At 35.5% G+C, this 23,750-nt stretch overlaps 1 protein-coding gene across 3 annotated transcripts in view; it reads left to right on the top strand.

Moving 5' to 3' along the window:
* Window positions 1-23,750, top strand: part of RNGTT (RNA guanylyltransferase and 5'-phosphatase) — a 219,260-nt gene that overhangs the window by 113,590 nt on the left and 81,920 nt on the right. For all 3 annotated transcript variants that reach the window (XM_060030237.1, XM_060030238.1, XM_060030239.1), the window contains exon 13: window positions 12,165-12,265. In XM_060030237.1, the coding sequence (XP_059886220.1) occupies window positions 12,165-12,265 (101 nt within the window). The remainder of the gene's footprint in view (window positions 1-12,164; window positions 12,266-23,750) is intronic.

Consider the following 23,750-nt stretch of genomic DNA (forward strand, 5'->3'; position numbering starts at 1 on the left):
ACATGTTAAACACAGTGAATTAGGGATAGTTCTTTTTTATTGATAACATTTAATATTGAAAAATTAATGGTAGATTTTTTAAAAATTGTGTTTTACAGTGGTATATGTTTAATTTGAATTTTAACTAGATAATACAGACATTTAACATGTAGTAAGACAAATACAGAGAAGAAAGTCTCCCTCTCCTTCTTCTCGCCTCCCTCAATTATCTACTGTTGTTTGTTTTTAACTTATCTTCTCATAGTTTCTTTATGCATTTATAAGTAAATACAAATTTGTTAATACATTTTTATTCCCACTCCACTTTTCAAGGAAGGTAGCACATTATTTTGCACTTTGCTTTTCAGGATTTGTCCAGCCATGTATTTTAATGTATATTTTGTTAGTGCTCTAATTTGAGCATCTTGGGACATACTGGAATCAGCAGAAGGATAGGGCTTATTATTGATAGCTCCCATCCCTTATGCTTAGGGGAGTTCAGACTTCTAGGAGGAAATATTTTAAAACATACACTTTGTCAATTTAGAATAAATTTTCCTTTTGTTGTCAAAGTTCATTGATAACTTCAGTAGGGCTTTTTACTGGTAGCTGCAAATTTAAGTATTTGTAATGAGTACATCTTTACACCAGCTGTTTCTTCTGCAACAAACTGTTTTCTTCCTTTCGGTATTACTCCCATTCAGCCTTTGAATATCAAATTAAGTGTGGCTTCCTTGGGGAAGCCCGGCTGATTCGGTGAGTTTGACTCTCCCCTGTGTTCTTACAATGCTCTTCTTCGTACCAGTACTAGGAGCAGAGAAAATTATTTTAGTGATACTACGCTGCATAGATTAGCAAAAAAGGAGGGTAACGTACTTGACGTATAAAGTAACTAGGCTGCAGATGTTACTTGTATCTAGAGTTTGATTCCCCTATCGGTAGACCACTTTTATTTAGACTTGTGTCCACCAGAGAAGAGGAGAAACTCTGTGAGAATCTGCTAACTGTCAAAGTTAGTGGAATTTTATACCAGATGGCAGTAGTCTTGGATATTAAGGGAGAGTTAATCCTGAGCTTTGGAATATATTAGCTCATGCCTTCATCTAATAAATTGGGTGTCTACTGTATGTTATACACATTGCTGAGTAAGAAATAATAAAACTGGATAAAGGCAGGGTTTCTGCCCTGAAAGGGCTATGAAGAAACTCGACCCTGCAGCAGTGTGAGAAGAGTGCAGACTGATGGAGTGGCAGAGGCACCTTGGTGGGCCCAGGGAGTAGGGCCAGGATACTTTGGGAGATGGGGCCTGTGCTGGAGATGAGACAGGACAGACGGTTCAGTAGGCTTTCAGTGGGGCCTGAGTGGGAGAGAAGAGGTAAGTGGTTTAGGTGCTGAGGTTTATTCGGTTGTCTGAGCTCCCTCTTCCCACTAGACACGGCATTGCCAGTTGCTTGTCCCTCCTACTCACCGCTCCACACAGAACTAGGCTAAAAGTAATTAGAAAACAACTGACTTTGTTCCTTTTGGAACAGTTTTATAATATGAGATCATCTAACCCAACCTTTCATCATTTGCTTTCGGACAAATGATATAAATCTGTATTTTTTGTTAATAGTGGAAAGATTTCTGTATTACTGTGATTTGGGAATTTTTTGGACAAGTCTAACGATTTGGGTTATCAGTTAATCTGTAAAAAGAGGGAGTTTACTGCATGCTTTCAGTACCTCTCATTTTTCTAGTATTCTTACTCAGGTCTATTAACTGGTCTTGATACTAACTGGGTATTTTCATTTAACTTGTCTTTGCCCCCAGTTCCTTACTGGTTAAAGTTTAATTTCATGTGTAGTTATATGGAACTGCCCAGACATGGAAAGGAAAGCTGAAGTTGCAGAGGTCTTTGTGTAACTGTATTTTTTCCAAAATTATTTCATTAGAGATGTAAGCTACAGGTTATTTTATATTAAAACAACAGCAAGAAGAAATTAGACTTGTGAATCAGATAATAGAAATAGTAATACAAATGTATTTTTGAGTAAGTTTTCTAACCTATTAAGCCAAGAAATTGTATTAATTCTCTAATATTAAATTTTACTCTCAAATCACAACTTCACTTTCCATAAGTAGTAGTAAAACTTTCATAAGCAGATGAGAAATGTCAGCAAGCTTTTGAAAATGGAATTCTCCGTTTTCTTCCCCTGCTTCTTTCTATGATACCTCTCCCTACTATCTTTACCAAGTTTGTGACTTTTTAGAAATGAAATACCAAGGGGTTGCCTTGAGCTATTTTTATAGGAGATCGACTCTTCACCTCCTCTACATCAACAAGAACAGCATAGAGCACTGGGCCAATTTAGTCTCAGAAAACTTGAGCAGACTTCCCCTCAACTCAGGTATATTTGTGTTCTCATTGCGTAGAACTTTCTTGTAGCCTAATTATTCTTCAAAATTCAATTCATGCATTTTTCTTGTTCAAGAAAACTTCCTTTACCCCTGCCCCCTGATTTTCATGTTTCTCTGTTGTTCTTCCTCAGCAACTTTGTTTGTGTTCATTTGAGCACTTCTCTAATCTCTCTTGGAGGTTATATTAAAAGCCTCACTGTGGTTGAGCCCACTGTCTTGGGAGAATTTGTATCTTCCCCAACTAGTATGGTACTAGGCACATAGTAGGTAGTTAGTGTTGATTAGGGACTTTTCTTCCATACAGGATATTTATGTGTCTTGTTTTGCAAAATAGGTGTTGGTTATTTGCTTCTCAGTGAAACATGGGCAAAAGGATATAACAAGTCAATAAATCTAGAGTTGTTTTACTTTTCTGTCCAGTAGAATTACCAAAGAGGATTTTTTCTGCTTTCTTTAAAACTAAATTCTAGAAAAACAACAAAAATAAAACTAATATATGGTAAGGCCAGGAATCTTTCCTAGCTTCAGGATGTGAGCCTTCTGAAGAGGACAGTATGTCTCAGGTTTCAGTGCAGGGCCTGGAATATATATTACGATAACATAACTGCTCACATTTTACTAGTGGAAATCATAGAGTAGCATGGGCTACAAAGCATTTTAGGTATCTCTGGTTTAGATGTCCTGTTTTTAGGCAAGCAAAATGCTATTGCATTTTTGCAAGTGAAATAGATGAAGCCCACACTTTGAATTTGCTTTGAATCATGAAGTTAGTAGTTAGTAGAGGCAAAGAAGAACCAGATATCTTGTCCTCTTTGTTGTTATTACTACTAGCTTCCTTTAGATCAGTTTCTCAACTTTGGTACCATTGACATTTTGGGTTGGATAATTCTTTGCTGTGTACAGCTGTCCTGTGCCTTGTAGGATGTTTAGAAACATCCCTGGCTTCTACCCACTAGATGGCAGTAGCTCACCCTTCCCTCCCCAGTGTGACAACCAAAAATGTAGGCATTGCCAAATATCCCCTGGGGGGTAAAATCTCTAATTGAGAACCACTGTTTTGTATAGCAGGTGTATCACTTCTGCCTCCATTTCATTTTCTCTTAGTTTTAGAGGACTTCTTTGGCACATGGCCATCCTGTACCTCTAAGCCAGGTTCTGCTCTCATTTGGTAAACACTTCCTTAAGCATCTTACTTGGTTGCCTGACATCTGCATTCATTACATTTTTTCTTTTTAAAGATAATAATGGACATCTCAGGTAATATTGGTAATTGCTTTCAGACATAATCTATCTCTAATTTTTTATTGGACAACTCACCTGGTAAAATCAGATTTGCTTCTATAGAACTAAGTATTATATGTATCAATTAAATATAGCTTTGATAATTATTTCACTCTAGATACATGCTGGTGAATTTAATGAAATTAAAATTCATTACTCCCTAATTATACATTGGAAAATGTAGCTTGAGAGGATATTTTTGTACCCTTGTTTATATTCAGCAAGTGTATTTCAAGTTTGAGGACTCACAAATATTTATATTTAAAATGCTTAATTCCCTGTATTATATAATATCTTTGACCTTATTATTTTGGGGAACTTGAAAAAAGGATTTTTAAATAGTTATTGATATACATAGTCTTTTGTGAATAGTGCTAATTTAAGTCATTTCATAATCTAAAATATTCTATTTAAACATATAAATTTAAAAATACCTGAGACTAATATTTTATAAGTTTAAAAAATTTTCACCTTATTTTTATTTATTTATTTAAAAAATTTTTTTTTGCGGTACGCGGGCCTCTCACTGTTGTGGCCTCTCCCGTTGCGGAGCACAGGCTCCGGACGCGCAGGCCCAGCGGCCATGGCTCACGGGCCCAGCCGCTCCGCGGCATGTGGGATCTTCCCGGACCGGGGCATGAACCCGTGTCCCCTGCATCGGCAGGCGGACTCTCAACCACTGCGCCACCAGGGAAGCCCATATTTTAAAAATTTTTTATCAAGTATTTATTGAGTATTTTACTAATTGTTTCGTAGGCACATGATTAGACATGATTTTACTGAAGTAGAATTTACATTCGAACAGGTATTTAAATACATTTTACTCATGGGATCTATGTCGTTGCATTTATATTCGGTAATTCAGAACTACAGTATTTTTAAAATATAATTTCCTAAAAATTTTTGTCAGGCATTTCATTGATTTTCATAAAGGTGCTTTGAAATTCTCAGTCATGTCAAGTCTAGGTTTTCAGATTAATATAAATGGTTTGGTGTACAGTCAGATAAGGAATGACTTATGTACTTGAACTATTGCTGTGTAAAAGCAGAAGAGTCAGTATATGCTATTCTCCATTAGATGATTTCCAGAGAGAAGAATGTGAAGGATAGTTAGTAGCTATTTTACAAATAATATTATATTAAAATTACATTTAGAATTTATTAGGTACCCATTATGAAATATTTTAAAGCTGTACAATCATTAACATTTCCTAGATTTAATAACTTAGATTGGTGTTGGTTTTCGAAGTGGTCTCATACTCATAGTCATATAAATGAATAGAGAACGGAAGTAAATGATGCTTTGTTTGTACATGTGACATTCCCTTGGCAGCTTGTGAGTGGGGTTGGTGTGGGATGCTGACACTCCTTTCTCCCCTCACTCCTTTTTACCTTTCACTACCATAGGGAACCACTCTTACTAAAAGGTCTGTGATGTTTCTGTCAGATAGACTTTATTAGAAAAAAGACTAAATTTTGTTATTATTTTTATTAATGGGGTCACTACTGGAAAATTTAGCAGTTTTAACATTTATAAAAACGTTTATATTCAGCAAGTCTAAAGAGGTTTATTTGTGATCATCCTGAAGGACATGTGTTACCTAAATGAATCTCTCAGGGCAAATAAATGGACAAAAACTTCCACTGAAATATTATATATTTGATTTTATATTTATTCATGTTTAAGCACAAGCCTTGGGGGAAGATAGTGTGCATTATGTTCTTAAATTTGCTACAGATGAAATGTCTTTCCTGTCAACTCCAATGGTTTGTCTTGCTTAGCGAAACTTGTTATACAAAATTTGTCATTATATGGACTTCTGTTTGAAATAAGAGATCCGATGACTAGGGTTTTTGCATTTTTCCCTCAAATTTATAAAGATCTGTTAGAATGCAATTTGACTCGTATATCTAAAATATGTTAGTAATGAGAACACTTAGCAGTTTTTCCTTCCTGAGTACCTTTCTCATAATATGGCCCCGTCCCCCATAATGCCCTCGCTGAATTGACATACTTTCCTCTCCTTCAGGAGATTCTATATTTTTCTACCCAAGTGTTTTGCTCATATTTACATCATGGTATAAGTCTGCATTAGTGAATATTACCCATTACTCAAAGTTTTCAATCTTAATTCCTCTATAATAAGTCCATAGCCACCAAAGTAAAAGATTTTCTCTTTTTACTATGTTCTAGAATAATTTAAAACACTTTTTTCCTATGCTGTAGTCTCTTTGATTAGATGGACAGTGCTGTACAACCATTTCCACAACTTTTACATCAGTGCAAAGAGAAGTTTTGTAACCGTTAAGCAATAACGCTCCTTCCGCCCACCCCCTCAATGCCCCCCGCCTCCACCCCCTGCCCTTGGTACTGCTAATCTACTTTCTGTCACTATGAATTTGCCTATTGCGGGTATTTTATACAGGTGGAATCATACCATTTTTGTCCTTTTGTGTCTGGCTTATTTCACTTAGCATTGTAGCATGTGTCAGAACTTCATTCTTTCTTGTGGCAGAATGATATTCCATTGTATGTATATACTGCATTTTGTTTACCCATTTATATGGTGATGGAAACCTAGATTGTAGACATGTCAATATCTGGGTCCCTGTTTCCAATTTTCTTCGCTCTAGCATGTGCAGAGTCATATGGTAATTCTGTGTTTCAAATTCAGTTTTTGAGGAACTGTCAAATTATTATCCATAGTGGCTGGATCATTTTATATTCCTTACAGCAACATACATGGTTACTAATTTCTTCACATCCTCTCCGACACTTGTTATTTTCCTCTAAAAAAAAAAAATTACAGCCACCCATATGAAGTAGTATCTCATTATGGTTTTGATTTACATTTCCCTCATGGCTAATGATACTGAGCATCTTTTTATGTGCTTATTCACCATTTGTATCTCTTCTATGGAAGAAATGTGTATTCAGGTTTTTTGACAATTTTAAAAATTGGGTTGTCTTTGTTGTTGAGTTGTAGGAGTTCTTTATGTATTTTGGATATTAAACCCTTATCAGGTATATGATTTGCACATTTTTTCTCATTCTGTAGGTTATCTTTTCACTTTTTTGATATCTTGTGATGCACAAGTTTTTTAGTTTTGATAAAGTCCAGTTTATCTTTTTTTTTATTGCTTGTGCTTTTTTTTTTTTTTTTTTTTTGCAGTACGTGGGCCTCTCACTGTTGTGGCCTCTCCTGTTGTGGAGCACAGGCTCTGGACATGCAGGCTCAGTGGCCATGGCTCACGGGGCCAGCCACTCCACGGCATGTGGGATCTTCCCGGACCAGGGCACGAACCCGTGTCCCCTGCATCAGCAGGCAGACTCTCAACCACTGCGCCACCAGGGAAGCTCTATTGCTTGTGCTTTTGATGTCATATCTAACAATTCACCACCAAATGCAAGATCATGAAAATTTACCCCTGTGTTTTCTTGTAAGAGTTTTATGGTTTTAGCTGTTATATTTAGGGCATTGGTCCATTTTTAGTTAGTGTTTGTATATGATGGGAGATAGGGTTCCAAACGTCATTCTTTTACTTGTGGAAATCAGCTGTTCCAGCATCATTTGTTGAAGAGAGTGTTCTCTCACCATTGAATGGACTTGGCATCCTTGTAAAAAAAAAAATCAATTGGCTATTGGCTATCAATATATGAGTTTATTTCTGTACTCTCAGTTTTATTCCATTGGTTTAAATGTCTGTCCTTATGTCAACACCTCCATTTTGATTACTGTAGCTTTATAGTGAGTTTTGAAGTTGGAAAGTGTGAGTCTTATAACTTTGTGTTGTTCTTTCTTCAAGATTGTTTTGGCTCTTCAGGGTCTCTTGTAACTGCATATGAATTTGAGGATTGGCTTTCCTATTTCTGTTAAAAAGAAAAAGTTGTTGGAATTTTGATAGAGATTGCATTGAATCTATAGATTGCTTTGAGTAGTATTGACAGTTTAGCAATATTAATTCTTCTTAATGGGTGTTCTGTGACCAGTCCCAGTGTGGAGGGGGGTTTCCACACCACCAAGCACTTCTCTGACACCAGCTGGGTGTCCTACAATTCAACTCAATTCTGACACTGTCTACCCAGTGATAGCGTCAGATTCAACAGGTTGAGGGCTCTTCAAAACTGTACTGCTTCCAGTTTCCCCACCCTCCCCCACCCCTTAACTTCAGATGCCAGTTGCAAGTTCATGTTATTACCTGTGCTTCTAGTTGACTAGCTGTAGATTGGAGGTTCCAAGGACCCTCTCCTTGGCCTTCAGACACCAGTTAAATTCCAGGTTGTTACCGGTACTTCTTACCACCTGACTATAAATCAGAAGTTCCCATGACCCCCTTGTCAGGTTCAATTAGTTTGCGAGGGTGGCTCACAGTACTCAGAAAAATATATTACTTACTAGATTACTGGTTTATTATAAAAGGATGTAATTCAGGAATATCCAGAGGAAATAGATACATAAGGCAAGGCATGGGGGAGGGGCATGGAACTTCTGTGCCCTTTCGAGGCACCCCCTCTTCCTGAATATCCATGTGTTCACCAACCCAGAAACTTTCTGAACCCCGTTTTTCTTTTTTGGTTTTTATGGAGCCTTGATTACACAGGCATGATTGATGAAGCCATTGGCCACTGGCAATTGATCCAACTTCTAGCCCCCCTCCCCTCCCCAGAGGTCAGAGGGGTGGGACTGAAAGTTCCAACCCTCTGATCACTTGGTTGGCTCCTGGCAACTATCCCCCATCCCTAGGTGCTACCTCAAAATCACCTCATTAGCATAATAAAAGACCCATATCACTCTCTTCTCTTTGGAAATTCCAAGGGTTTTAGGAGCTCTGTGCCAGAAGTGGGGATGAAGACCAAATGTATATTTACTATAAATCACAATATCACTTTTCCTATCCATGAATATGGGATGTCTTTCCATTTTTAGGTCTTTTTAAACTTTTTCAGTAATGTTTTGTAGTTTTCAGTATATAGACCATTCATTTCCTTTGTTAAATTTATTCCTAGGTATTTTGTTCTTTTAGATGCTATTGTAAATGGAATTGATTTCTTAATTTCCTTTCTGGATTATTCATTGCTGTTGTATAGAAACAACCGATTTTTTGTATTGATAATAGCACCAAAGTATTACATTATTAGGAAGAAATTTAACAAAAGTTGTGCAAGACCTGCATACCGAAAACTACAAAACATTGCTGAGAGAAATTTAGGAAGACCTAAGTACTAAGTAAATAGAGAGATTTGAAGTGTTCATGAATCAAAAGATTCAGTATTGTTAAGATGTTATTTTTCCCTTAATTGATCTATTTTTTTTTTTTTTTTTTTTTTTTTTTTTTGCGGTACGTGGGCCTCTCACTGTTGTGGCCTCTCCCGTTGCGGAGCACAGGCTCCTGACGGTCAGGCTTAGCGGCCATGGCTCACGGGCCCAGCCGCTCCGCGGCATGTGGGATCTTCCCGGACCAGGGCACGAACCCGTGTCCCCTGCATCGGCAGGCGGACTCCCAACCACTGCGCCACCACGGAAGCCCAATTGATCTATTAATTTACTGCAGTCTCACTTAAAATCCCAGTAAACTTATTTTTCATAGAAATTGACCAGGTAATTTTAAAGTATATGTGGAGGGCTTCCCTGGTGGTGCAGTGGTTAAGAATCTGCCTGCCAGTGCAGGGGACACGGGTTCGAGCCCTGGTCTGGGAAGACTCCACCTGCTGCAGAGCAACTAAGCCCATTCACAACTACTGATCCTGTGCTCTAGAGCCTGCGCACCACAACTACCGAAGCCCATGCCCTGCAACAAGATAAGCCACTGCAATGAGAAGCCCGTGCACCACAATAAAGAGTGGTCCCGGCTCGCCGCAACTAGAGAAAGCCTGCACGTAGCAAGGAAGACCCAATGCAGCCAAAAATAAAATAAAATATATGTGGAAATATAAATGCTACATTAGCTAAGAAAATTTGGAAAAAGAAAAACAAAGTTTGAGGACTTACATAACTGCTTTCAAAACTTAATATAGAGCTAGAGTTATCAAGACAATATGCTATGAGCAGAAAGAGAGGCATGTTTATCAATGCAACAGATTAGTAAGAATAGAAATATATCTATATCTATAAACAACTGATTTTTGACAAAGATGTCAAGGCAATTCAGTGAGAGAAGGATAATCTTTTAACAAACGGTGCTGGATGAAATTGATATCCAACTGCCAAACAACAAACAGTCCCTTACTTCACATCTTATAAATAAATTAACCTCAAATGGATCATATACCTAAAAATAAGAGTTAAAACTATAAAATTTCTCTAAGAAAATGTAGTAGAAAATTGCAGTGACCTTAGGATAGGCAAAGATTCCTTAAAGAGGGCACAAAAAGCACAAATTGTAAAAGTTTAAAATTGGTGATTTTGAAATGATGCTCAACATCACTAATCATCAGGAAAATGGAAATCAAAACCACACTGAGATATCACCTAACACCAGTTAGGGTGGCCATCATCAAAAAGTGAAAAGATAACTTGCTGGTGAGGATGTGGAGAAAAGAGAACCCTTGTGCACTGTTGGTAGGACTGTAAATTGATATAGCTCTTATGAAAAATAATATGGAGGTTTCTCAAAAAATTAGTAATGGAACTTACATGTCATTCAGCAGTTCCACTTTTGGATATGTATCCGAAAGAAATAAAATCATCTTGAAGAGTCACATGCATTCACATCTTTACTGCAGCGATATTCACAGTAGCCAAAATGTGGAAACAACCTAAGTGTCCATCAGTGGATGAATGGTTAAAGAAAATAATGGTATACATATACAATGGAATATTATTCAGCCTTAAGAAAGAAGGAAATTCTGCCAATTGTGACAACACGGATGAACCTGGAGTACATTATGCTAAGTGAAATAAGCTCTTATATATATATATGGAATCTTAAAAAAAAAAGTCAAACTTAGAGTGTGGAATGGTGATTACCAGCGGCTGGGGGGTAGGGGAAGAGGGGAGATATTGATCAAAGGGTAGAAACTTTCAGTTATAAGATGAATAAGTTCTGGAAACCTAATGTATAGCATGGTGATTGTGGTTAATAATAAAGTATACTTGAAATTTCCTAAGGGAATAGATCTTAAATGTTCTTACAACATACACAAAGAAGTAACTGTGTGATGATGGATATGTTAATTAGCTTGATTGTGGTAATTATTTCACAGTGTATACATATATCAAAACATCATGTCGTATACCTTAAATTTTTTATTTCTCAATCATACTTCAATAAAGCTGTAAAAAATAGTTGATTTTGACTTCATTAAAATATATTCAAAAGAAATTGTTAAGAAAATGAAAAAGCAAGACAAAAACTGGTAGAAAATATTTGCAGTACATGTATCCAAACAAGGCTATTTATCCAGAATATGTAAACAGCTCTTCCAGTTCAATTATAAGGAGATAACCCAGTAAAAACAAGGGAAAAATTTTGAACAGACACTTCACCAAAGAAAATACACAGATAGCAGCAAATAAGCAAATTAGAAGATCTTCAACATCTGTCATTTAGAGAAATGCAAATTAAAATTATGAGACATACTTTAGAATTAAAAAGACCAACAATACCTAGTCCTAGGATGGATGTGGAGCAGTTTGATCTCTCATGTATTACTGGTGGGAATGGAAGATGTCACTGCCACTTTGGAAAACGATTTGACAGCTGCTTGTAAAGTTAAACATACATTAACTATGTGACCCAGCCATTCTGCTGGGTATTTACCCAAAAGTTATGAAAACGGATGTCCACGCAAATGTTCAGACCAGCATCATTCCTGGTAGCCTAAAAATGGGAACAGCCCAGATATCCATCAACTTGTAAATGCATAAACAATTTGTGGTATATGCATAGAATGGAATCCTGCTCAGTTTAATAAAAAGGAACAAGCTAATATATGCACCAGCATATAGCAAAACCTTCTGTAAGAATTTCTTATGAATTCTAGAAAAGGCACAACTATAGTGATAGAAAGAAGGTCACTCTTGCCGGAGAGTTGGTAACAGGGAGCTGACTGCAGCTGTCAAGGGGAAACTTTTTGGGGGTGATTGAAATGCTGTATGTCATGATTCTGGCGATTGTTACATGATTGTATCCATTTGACAAAATTCATTAGTTAGTTTTATTAATTGTGAATTATCCCACAGTAAAGCTATTGAAGAAGGAACAAAATTTTTTAAAAGTGATCAAACTTCCTTTAAGTTATAGTAGGATTGGAGGGAATAACAGGTTTCATTATTTTTCGAGACTTTCACAAACAAGTGTCTACATGCTTTGGCAGAAAAAGAGGCCATCAGTAAGATGGTTGATATCTAACTTTACTCATCAGTTAAAAATAACAAAAATTATATTCAGAAAAAAAGTAGTGATTTTGCTTAATGAAAAGTAATTGATATTATATTTAATAAATCAAATGTTTAATTTTTTAGCTTCATATTAACTATTATCATCATTTTAATTCACTTTAGAAATATAAACCTGGTCGATGTGATGATATTTTGAAATGGAAGCCTCCCAGTTTGAATTCTGTGGATTTTCGCTTAAAGATAACAAGAATGGGAGGAGAAGGGTAAGTATGCCCCTTTGTTTCCCCATGATTTTTACATGAAATAATACCGTTTGCATAAGGCTTCACTGTTTACTGGGTATCTTACATATACTTTACAAAAAGAAAGTAAAGTACTTTTATGTATACTTTATGTATGTACCCATAAATCTATCTCATTTTCCCAGATTACTTCTTTGACCTATCACAGCTAACATGTTGGTAGCATCCTTTAAACTTCACTAATTTTAGTCTTAAAGTTATTTCTAATATAAAAAAATGAACTTTGTTTAATTGTAAAAGTGAAAATACATTTTACTTGAAAGTAATCCTGTTCAGTGAATTACAAATATAAGATATGATCATTAATATTATAATTGAATGTTTTGAAACAAGCTTTTTTTCCTTTGAAGGAAACTACTTCATGTTTGTATTTGGATAGCAAACACTTATCTATACTTTACTAGGGTAGGGTTTTAATTATGGAATTACATTACAATTTTTCATTAAGTTCATTGTGTGAATTTTTTTCATTTATTGGTTAATCTTCATTTTTGACTTCATTGATTGCTATTTTAGAGTAAAAAATGCTTTAGCATGAATATTTTCATTGTTTTTCCAAAGCCTTGTTTAATTTTACCTTGTTTCACAATTTTTTATGGCATCTCATATAAGTAAATACAAAACAACAAAACAAGAAATGTTTAATCAAGAAAATCATAAAGAGAAAGTAAATAAGATAATGCTGGCAGAGAGGTTAAAAGTGTACCAATGCATGCCATAAAATTCTTTTTACTTGCCAAAGATAAACCACAGGTTTATTTTTTTGTAGCTAATGGAATGAAGGATATACGATGAGTTATATGAATCCAGATTCCAGAAGATTAAGTCTCTTAAGAGACTGTATATTTTCAAATAAAGGTACTGTGTAGTGTGGTGAATCCTAACTAAAAAAAGAATTTTATTAAGTCATATGGGTATCAGTTTTCAAAAAATAAAGTAGTTAGTATTTTACATCCTTAAATAAGAATTTGTGACTTAATAGCAAAGTACAGTTAAGCCAGAACAATTATCTGGGGCCCCAAATAGTGTTGTTTAGGTATTTCACTGTCTATTGGCCTGGTTTAATCCAAGGATAGGTAGGTAACTTTTGACTGTAGGATTGGATAGAATATGTATATTCTATAGAATAATATAAAAGATTAGATAAGAGAAATAATATTGGCAATCTAGAATATCTGTATGCCAGTTACTTTGTCAGGAAGAATAATCTTTAGTTTCCTGCTTATCAATACTTAACCAAAAATATTATTTCTCTAATTTAATCTTAGCTATGCATTGGTATTAACATTAATATCAGTTAATTTTTATTAATTATTAACCAATATTATATTATTATAACACTATTAACTACTAATAATATGAATAATTAAATATTATTAATCAGTATTTTCTTGAAACTTCCCCAAAACACATTCCCCCTCCCCCCCATATATATAAAATATCTTTGGATAAATATTGCTAAGTAGTAAGCTCAAGATTATTCTTCCTGACAAAGTGTTGGGTATACAGATATTCTGGGTTGCTGGTTCACTTTGGAACCTCCACATCAAAAGTCATGCAAGCTGAGTGTAGGCTTATATGTTTTTCTGGAAGTGGCTTAGAGAAGACCACCACTCTTCTAAACAGTGGCAGCTGAGGGATTAATTCAGATGCTGCCACCTGCATCATCTTCTTCTTTTTTTTTATTCTTAAAAGTCACAGGTGAATATGGTTCTTTGGAAATAAGGCTTCAAAGGTGAACTAAAATTTGTTAAATTGCCTCATTACTAAATCTTTTATTTTGCCTAAATGTTTTATTTATAATATTTAGTTAAGGAGTATAAACCCTTGTGTGTTTCTGTTGATTGTTTCATTGAGTTTTGAAAGGTGATTTTGTTTTGCTTTTTACAGATTGTAATTCTTAGCAACACTTAAAAGCTACATGAGGCTAAATGTAGCATGTCCATTTTTCTGTGTTAGAAATGATATTATTAATTTTTTCCTTCCATTTGTCCATTGCAATTAAATATAGCAAAGTGTAATTCAGTTTAGTGGTTTGTCATTTGCTTTTATTCTTAGTATGTTTTAAAATATATATATATATTTTAAAATTTTATGTATTTGAATGTCTTTTTATTAAAAAAATGAATTATTTTTGATTCTAGTCCTCTTTAAAACACACCACAATGTCAGCATTTAAGGTGATTTTTTTGGATAGCAATATGCAAGTTACATTGCTGTAGGTACCTGATTTATTTATGTAACATGGGTGTCAGTTTTCAAAAATGGGGTATTTAATATGAAATATAAAATGATAATTATGACATAAAATACATATTATTCAGTTAGCTGGAGTAATATGCTTTTTTTTATGGAGAGAATGTTATGTATTATAGCAGTTTTCATGAAATAAATGAGTTTATATCTAATACTTATGTTAGATGCAATATGTTAGAATTATGAGAAGTATGCCTGTAATAGTTTGAAAGGAGAGTAGCTATGTCTCTGAATCATAAGAATTGTAGCATGTGATTAGTGAAGTGGGGCTAAGATACTAAAATACCATGAGACGTGATACTATACATAGAGAATCCTAAAGATGCTACCAGAAAACTACTAGAGCTAATCAATGAATTTGGTAAAGTAGCAGGATACAAAATTAATGCACAGAAATCTCTTGCATTCCTATACACTCATGATGAAAAATCTGAAAGTGAAGTTAAGAAAACACTCCCATTTACCATTGCAACAAAAAGAATAAAATATCTAGGAATAAACCTACCTAAGGAGACAAAAGACCTGTATGCAGAAAATTATAAGACACTGATGAAAGAAATTAAAGAGGATACAAACAGATGGAGAGATATACTATGTTCTTGGACTGGAAGAATCAACATTGTGAAACTGACTCTACTACCCAAAGCAATCTACAGATTCATCGCAATCTCTATCAAACTACCAATGGCATTTTTCACAGAACTAGAACAAAAAATTTCACAATTTGTATGGAAACACAAAAGACCCCGAATAACCAAAGCAATCTTGAGAAAGAAAACTGGAGCTGGAGGAATCAGGCTCCCTGACTTCAGACTGTACTACAAAGCTACAGTAATCAAGACAGTATGGTACTGGCACAAAAACAGAAATATAGATCAATGGAACAGGGTAGGAAGCCCAGAGATAAACCCACACACATATGGTCACCTTATCTTTGATAAAGGAGGCAAGAATATACAGTGGAGAAAAGACAGCCTGTTCAATAAGTGGTGCTGGGAAACAGACAGCTACATGTAAAAGAATGAAATTAGAACACTCCCTAACACCATACACAAAAATAAACTCAAAGTGGATTAAACACCTAAATGTAAGGCCAGACACTATTAAACTCTTAGAGGAAAACATAGGCAGAACACTCTATGACATAAATCACAGCAAGATCCTTTTTGACCCACCTCCTAGTGAAATGGAAATAACAAAAGTCAACAAATGGGACCTAGTGAAACTTAAAATCTTTTGCACAGCAAAGAAAACCATAAACAAGGCAAAAAGACAACCCTCAGAATGGGAGAAAATATTTGCAAATGAAGCAACTGACAAAGGATTAATCTCCAGAATTTACAAGCAGCTCATGCAGCTCAATATCAAAAAAACAAACAACCCAATCCAAAAATGGGTAGAAGACCTAAATAGACGTTTCTCCAACGAAGATACAGATTACCAACAAACACATGAAAGAATGCTCAACATCATTAATCATTAGAGAAATGCAAATCCAAACTACAATGAGATATCATCTCACACTAGTCAGAATGGCCATCATCAAAAAATCTACAAAGAATAAATGCTGGAGAGGATATGGAGAAAAGGGAACCCTCTTGCACTGTTGGTGGGAATGTAAATTGATACAGCCACTATGGAGAACAGTATGGAGGTTCCTAAAAAAACTAAAAATAGAACTATCATATGACCCAGCAATCCCACTACTGGGCATATACCCTGAGAGAACCATAATTCAAAAAGAGTCATGTACCACAATGTTCACTGCAGCTCTATTTACAATAGCCAGGACATGGAAGCAACCTCAGTGTCCATCAACAGATGAATGGATAAAGAAGATGTGGCCCATATGTACAGTGGAATATTACTCGGCCATAAAAAGCAACAAAACTGAGTTATTTGTAGTGAGGTGGATGGACCTAGAGTCTGTCATACAGAGTGAAGTAAGTCAGAAAGAGAAAAACTAATACTGTATGCTGACACATATATATGGAATCTAAAAAAAAAAAGGTCATGAAGAACCTGGGGCAAGATGCAATAAAGACGCAGACCTACTAGAGAACGTACTTGAGGACATGGGGAGGCGGAAGGGTAAGCTGGGACAAAGTGAGAGAGTGGCATGGACATATATACACTACCAAATGTAAAATAGATAGCTAGTGGGAAGCAGCCACATAGCACAGGGAGATCAACTCGGTGCTTTGTGACCGCCTGGAGGGGTGGGATAGGGAGGGAGACACAAGAGGGAGGAGATATGGGGATATATGTATATGTATAATGGATTCACTTTGTTATAAAGCAGAAACTAACACACCATTGTAAAGCAGTTATACTCCAATAAAGATGTTAAGAGAAACGAAAAAGAAAACCATGAGACAAATTAATTTCTTTTCTTGATTGTGTTCCTAATATTTCTACAAAGCTTAGTATAGAGTGGAATGTCTTGAAAGGTATAATGTAAATACCAATCTTTGAAAATGTCTGCAATGAGTTTTTTTTATGATGTCTTAGGCTTTCAAAGTATGGTTTTGAATCTCCCTTAGCTGCTGTAATAAAGTGGTTATAGTATAGATTCTTGTTAGATTAAAATTTAATGCAAATAGAAAAATCTATTAACTGTCCTGTTGATGGCATTTAAAATCTAAACTTTGCTCTTTTCCCTCCTTATAGTACCATTTCTGAAAATTCAAGGTATATTAATGATGATTTATCATGGCCTAAAATAACTTGTATATATCTTAGCAGTTTACATTGTGTTGAGCTTTACAGACATACAATTCAGATTTTCAACTGAAAGCTATACATTGTTTTAAAATTATTGTGGGTTTATATTAACTAATCTCCAACCAAAAATTTTGGTCTTTGGGCTTTCCTGGTGGCGCAGTGGTTGAGAGTCCGCCTGCCGATGCAGGGGACGCGGGTTTGTGCCCCAGTCCGGGAGGATCCCACATGCCGCGGAGCGGCTTGGCCCGTGAGCCATGGCCGCTGGGCCTGCGCGTCCGGAGCCTGTGCTCCGCAATGGGAGAGGCCACAGAGGTGAGAGGCCTGCGTACCGAAAAAAAAAAAAAATTGTGGTCTTTGTGAAAAGCTAGGATTACAAAGGTTGTCTGTGTTCTGGAGAGTGCAAACTCTTGAGTACGATGTCAGTGACTTATAGGGAGCTGTATAAACTTATTATTTGTATAGCATAGTCTAGAGCCCAGATTCTAGAGTCAGGCTGCCTGGGTTTAAATCTTGTTACCTGTGTGACCTTGAGCACAGCCCTTGTTTCTGTGCCTCAGATTCTTCATTGGTAAAATAGGAATTGGCCTTGTAAGACTTTTGTGAGGTTTAAATGATCTAATATATGTAAAATATATATTAATATATATAGTAATTATATATTGCTGTTATTTTTGTTGTTTTCAGTAAGGTAGATTTAAAAGTTCATATTCCCATTTTGCCGATCCTACAGTTCTGTTGTTTGCTGAACTGTGTAAATTTCACTTTTGTTTGTGAATCATTTCCTGTTTGATTCCAATCCCTGTTAATTTTTCCCTTTTAAAATGCATATATCTTCAGTTTATTTGTGTAATTAATTATAAATTGTTGAGCACCTGGAGAGCAAGAAATCACAAAATTTTTATGTATAGAATTTTTTGGTAACAAATGTCTTAAAATAATGTTGACAATATGTATAGTGGTTAAGAACATGGGTTTTTGGCCAGGACTGCACAGAACCAAATCCTAGCTCCACTACTTCCTTGCTGTTGTTACTTAATCTTTTTAAGCTTCCTCATCTGTAAAATGTCCACAGTAATAGTGATTAGCTCATAGATTTGTTGTGAAGATTTATTCATATTCTATATTCAGTTGCAGGAGCGAACAAAGTAAATATGGGTTCTGCCCTTATAGACTTTACAATTACAAGCTACTGGCCTAAAATGCAAAAATAGTATTGCTTTATGAGGTTTTGTAGGATTAAATATGAGATGCATCTTAACAAACTCAGGTCTGGGCATTTGAAGTTGAGAAATGCTAGCTTAGTAAGTAGCACGATGAAGTAAGTGAAATCAACTACATGATTCTACTTGAAAATGTATGAACAAGTCCTCTTAACTCTGCTGACTAAAGTGTTTTTTTTTTCCTTCTGCTCAGATTTATTTAAAGAAAAGAATAATCTGATTCTAATGCTTACTTGAACAGGTGCTATTATTTATTTATTTATTTTTGCGGTATGCGGGCCTCTCACTGTTGTGGCCCCTCCCGTTGCGGAGCACAGGCTCCGGACGCGCAGGCTCAGCAGCCATGGCTCACGGGCCCAGCCGCTCCGCGGCATGTGGGATCTTCCCGGACCAGGGCACGAACCCGCGTCCCCTGCATCGGCAGACGGACTCCCAACCACTGTGCCACCAGGGAAGCCCCAAGTGTTATTATTTTTAAGAAAGAAATTACAGTGGTAAAATATTAAGACTGCTGAAAAAAATGTTCTTGTGTACGAAAGGATTAAGTCAGCAAGAATATAGCTAATAAACTATAGGGGGGAAAGAGTCTTATTTCTCTGCTGAACAGAGCCAGTTTCTTTTTTCCCCCTCTGTTCTATTTTGGAATGAAATGCTTAACTCTTTTATTTACAGTTTATTAAAAGAATTATTTTAAATGAAATTAATTAGAGTTAACAGCACTAATATAACCAGTATTATTACATAGTACACTTAGTAACTGAGCTATTTGGCATATAGCTAGCTGGTCGGAGGGGTATAACAATGGCTACTTTTATTTTTTAGCAAATGGCCCATGGTACCTGCTTTGTTTATCCTATTGAACATATTCTCATCATGCAAACATTTTTTAAGACAAATGCTTCCTTGGGTTTCAGTCGTTTGAATGGTTAGTGTATCAAGTTCTTGATTATGCTGTATTTCCAAGTGGGCCGGATGAGGGAAGGAGAAGCTGTGGCTGGCTGTTCAGTTCCTCTGCCCAGCTGTCTATGAGGTATTAGTAATTCTTCTTAACCCTTTGATTTTGTCTTCCCTACTTCCTACAGAAAATCGTTCTCAGGCCATCTACCAAAAATAAATATAGTCAAAGCACCTAGGAGAAAAGGAACATGTGGTCTACAAACTTGTGCTTGTAACGTCACTGGAGTCAAAATACTTTTTTTTCACTTGTTAATTTACTGAAGAGAAATTGGTATTACCTTTGTTTTATCATTTGGTTCTTTGGCATTTAACTATTTATTCATTTCAAATTATTCATTACAACGAGAACCTTTTGCTTGTGTCATTTGTTCTAATTTAATGTATGTTTGACTTAATTGCAATTTTTCTAAGTTAGCTTTTACGTTATGAGGAGCTTGTTACCTGGGAGATATCCCTGGGGAATAGTGTATAGATTAAATACTAGTGTAGTTCCTACTTTGAATCACATCGGAGAGAATGTGATTCAAACTAATCCAAGCAGCCTGTGAACATAGTATTTTACTATAGACCTTCTTGAGTTTGTATCGTATCATAAAGGAGAGTCACTCTCCATGCCATTATATTAGTCTACTGCAGAAACAATTGTGTTTATAACAAAAATATTACTAAGCCTTAGTAAAATGAAATGCTTATGTTTTAGTCCAATGGCTTATATTTGATATAATTATGGATGGAATTTTAAAAATTAGCAATTTGTTACAGCTTGCGGTATTAAGATTTGGCCTCGAGTATTGATGAAGTTACTATAAATTTATTGCTGAACATCCCAAGTTCAAATCTTGTTTATATATTATGGGTAAAATGAGGAAAAATTTGAGCTTTTTAGCCACTGTGCATTTCTCTGTTTAATGCAATTGTGGAATAAATTAAATAGCTCTGATTATTAAAATAATTATAAGATAACTAGTGATAGAATTATATTCTTGTAACTCTCACAGTCTGTTTTGAACCAAGCCATTTAATTTGGTTTAAAGAGTTAATTATGACAAGAGGATATTTAATATCCTCTAGCATATGACAGCTTCAAAATATAAATATGGTAATTTATTGTAAAAAGAAGAAAGCTAGGGCACATCATTGTTAATGCAGTCCTTTTATCTCTGGAAAATGGAACTCATATTAAGCTTTGAATCTCAAGGGAAAGGATATGGGGGAAGGGTATGGTAGGAGCTCATTTTGTTCTTTGTATACATCAGAAAACTATCTTAGCAAACTGGACTTCCAAGTGTTGAATAATGGGCTAGTAAGAACAATTATGATCCATGATTTTTGCAAAGCTTCATGAAGTGGTGTTGCTAGTGGTTGTTTTCAGTATCTTACTTTTATTATATTGGTACCTGTTATATATGACCTTTGTTTTCAAAAAATTATACTCAATTGTATGTAGGAAACGTATTTCATTGTGTAATAACAGTTTAAGCTTTAGATTTTCTAAATGCATATATACATACCAGCATTGTTCAGGGTAAACACTACAGATTTAGCAATTGTATTTATAGTACATTACCACCTTGTAATATTTTAATTAGAAACCTCTATCAACTAGAAATTTTCTATATCTGCAGCTCAGAGATAGTTCATGTTCATGCTGATAAACAGAAATCATTGCAGGTTTCGTACGCATGTTTTCAGTCATCAGAGGAAGTCTAGGTTATGCAGCTTTTTAAGAACGTACATTCTGTTTTTATTTAATTGTTTGAGAATTGATGATCTAAATTGTAGTAAATTAACATGTTAGTATCAAAAGTATTTTTCCTGACCATTATACAGTGACACGAGTTCCTCAAATATCATCAAATTTACCTCTTCTGGGTAATGTTTTAACTTTCATAACTAGAGCTGGACTATGTATTATTTAGATTTTAAAATTGCTTCAGCATTTAAATATGGATTTATAGTAGAAAGTATAGACCGTATTACATAGTCTCAGGGGAGTTTAGAATACATTAACTGTAAATTACATGAATTCATTACTAAGAAACAACGACCTTTATTCATCTTTTTCAGAATCTAATTTATAAAAATGAAAAAGAAATCACTATCCTCTTTGTCTTCCATTTACTTTTGGACTTTTGGCATAGTAAGTAGCAGTGCTAGTTAAAACTGATTAATGATCACTATTCAGTAACCATTCCTGGAAAACCATCTGTGTGCAAACCACATTGTGAGGTGCTGGGAATAAAAAGATGGGTAAGCCCTATCCTGAAGGTATGAGTAGCTTGACTGGAGGGACAGATGTAGATAAATATCAATGTGACAGATGCTGTACTCTCAGTGTGAGTAAAGTACTACAGAAGCCCAGACAATCTTATATTACATATAAAATATTTTAATTGTCAATAATAGTACAATGAAGGTTCTATAGAAGAAGGTTCATTTGAGTAGAACTTTGTAAATACATAGGCATGGCATTCAAGATATATAGTCTGAAAAAAGTCATGAAATTACATGAAATGTTTATCGAATCATTAGAGTTTATGGAAGTGAACACTTGAATAAAGTAGGCTAGGACCAGATTGTGATAGACCAAGAAAAGCAGAGTAGAGAATTAGGACTAACCGTGGAGAGTTAGTGACCAATAAAAAGAATTGATATTATCTGTGCTTTAGAAAGTAACTGGCTAGAAGATAGAGATTAATAACATATTCTAATCAGTTTTACAAGCCAGAAACCTATAAATCATCTTTGTCTACCTTACCTGGTTATCCAGTGAAGTCCTGTTAGTTTTTACTTCCTAGATATTGCTTAAATATGTTGACTTTCTTTTGTTCCCTAGTCATGATCTTAATTCAAACAAGCATTGTGTTACCTGGACTACCGAAATAACCTCTAACTGATTTTACCTTACTACCCTTGTTCTCACGTAGTACATTGTCTGATGTTAGTAGACATTACTAGAACTCTGTTAGCTTTTTTCTTCCCACTTCTCTCTTTTTGGTTAGTGCTTGCCTGCTGTAGTAGGTTGAAATGTGTCCCTCAAAAAGGTATGTTGCATGCTCTGTACCTGTGAGTGTGATTCTGTTTGGAAATAGGATCTTTGTAGATGCAGTCAAGGTATAAGTGAAGATGAGGTCATACTGGAATAGGGTGGGCCCTTAATCCAATATGACTAGTGTCATTAGAGAGATATAATTAGAGGGGAAGAGATATAGAGATGCATGAGGAGAGAAGGCCATGTGATGAGGGAGGCAGAGATTGAAATGCTGCAGCTGTAAGCCATGGAATGCCAAGGATTGTCAGCAAACCACCAGAAGCTAGGAAGAGGCAAGAAAGGATTTCTCTCCCATGGATTTCAGAGGGGGTATGACTCTGTCAACATCTTTTTAAATTTTTAAAAAATTTTTGGCTGTGTTGGGTCTTCATTGCTGTGCATGGGCTTTCTCTAGTTGTGATGAGCGGGGGCTACTCTTCATTTCAGTGCACCGCCTTCTCATTGCGGTGGCTTCTCTTGTTGCAGAGCACGGGCTCCAGGCTCGCGGGCTTCAGTAGTTGCGACATGCGGGCTCAGTAGTTGCGACTCAGGGGCTCTAGAGCGCAGGCTCAGTAGTTGTGGTGCACAGGCTTAGTTGTTCCGCGGCATGTGGGATCTTCCCGGACCAGGGCTTGAACCCATGTCCCCTGCATTGGCAGGCAGATTCTTAACCATTGCGCCACCAGGGAAGCCCCCTCTGTCAACATCTTGATTTCAGACTTCTAGCCTCCAGAACTGCGAGACAATAAATTGTTGTTTTAAGCCACCCAGTTTGTGGTACTTTCTTATGGAAGCCCTAGGAAACAAATACACCTTGTATATATTGTTTTACCCTTTAACTTTATTCTCTTTCCTTATATTTTAGATTTATCTCTTGTAAATAGCATTTAGCTGTATTTATTATCTTTGGTTATATTTTATCTTTTAAATGGAGCATTTTATGTTTTATACTTACTTAAATTAATCAAAAATGTGAAAAAATTTCACCATCTTATTTTGTGTTATTTGTCCTACCTTTTCTGTATTTATTTTCTTCTTCTTTCTTGCCTTCTTTTGATAGTTTTTTCTCATTTTTTTCCCGCTCAGTTTGAAGTTGTGTTCTAGAAATTTTACTCCAGAAATTTTAGCATGTGTATTTAACTCAGTAAGTCTAAAGTTGACATTTTTACCTTTCCAAATAATGTACTTTTATTCTACTCACTTCTTTCCAACTTATGTGTAATTATTGACTTTTTTCCTTTTTATTAAAGCCCATAAT

This window comes from Delphinus delphis, chromosome 14, assembly GCF_949987515.2.
Source record: "Delphinus delphis chromosome 14, mDelDel1.2, whole genome shotgun sequence".
Classification (NCBI taxonomy): Eukaryota; Metazoa; Chordata; class Mammalia; order Artiodactyla; family Delphinidae; genus Delphinus; species Delphinus delphis.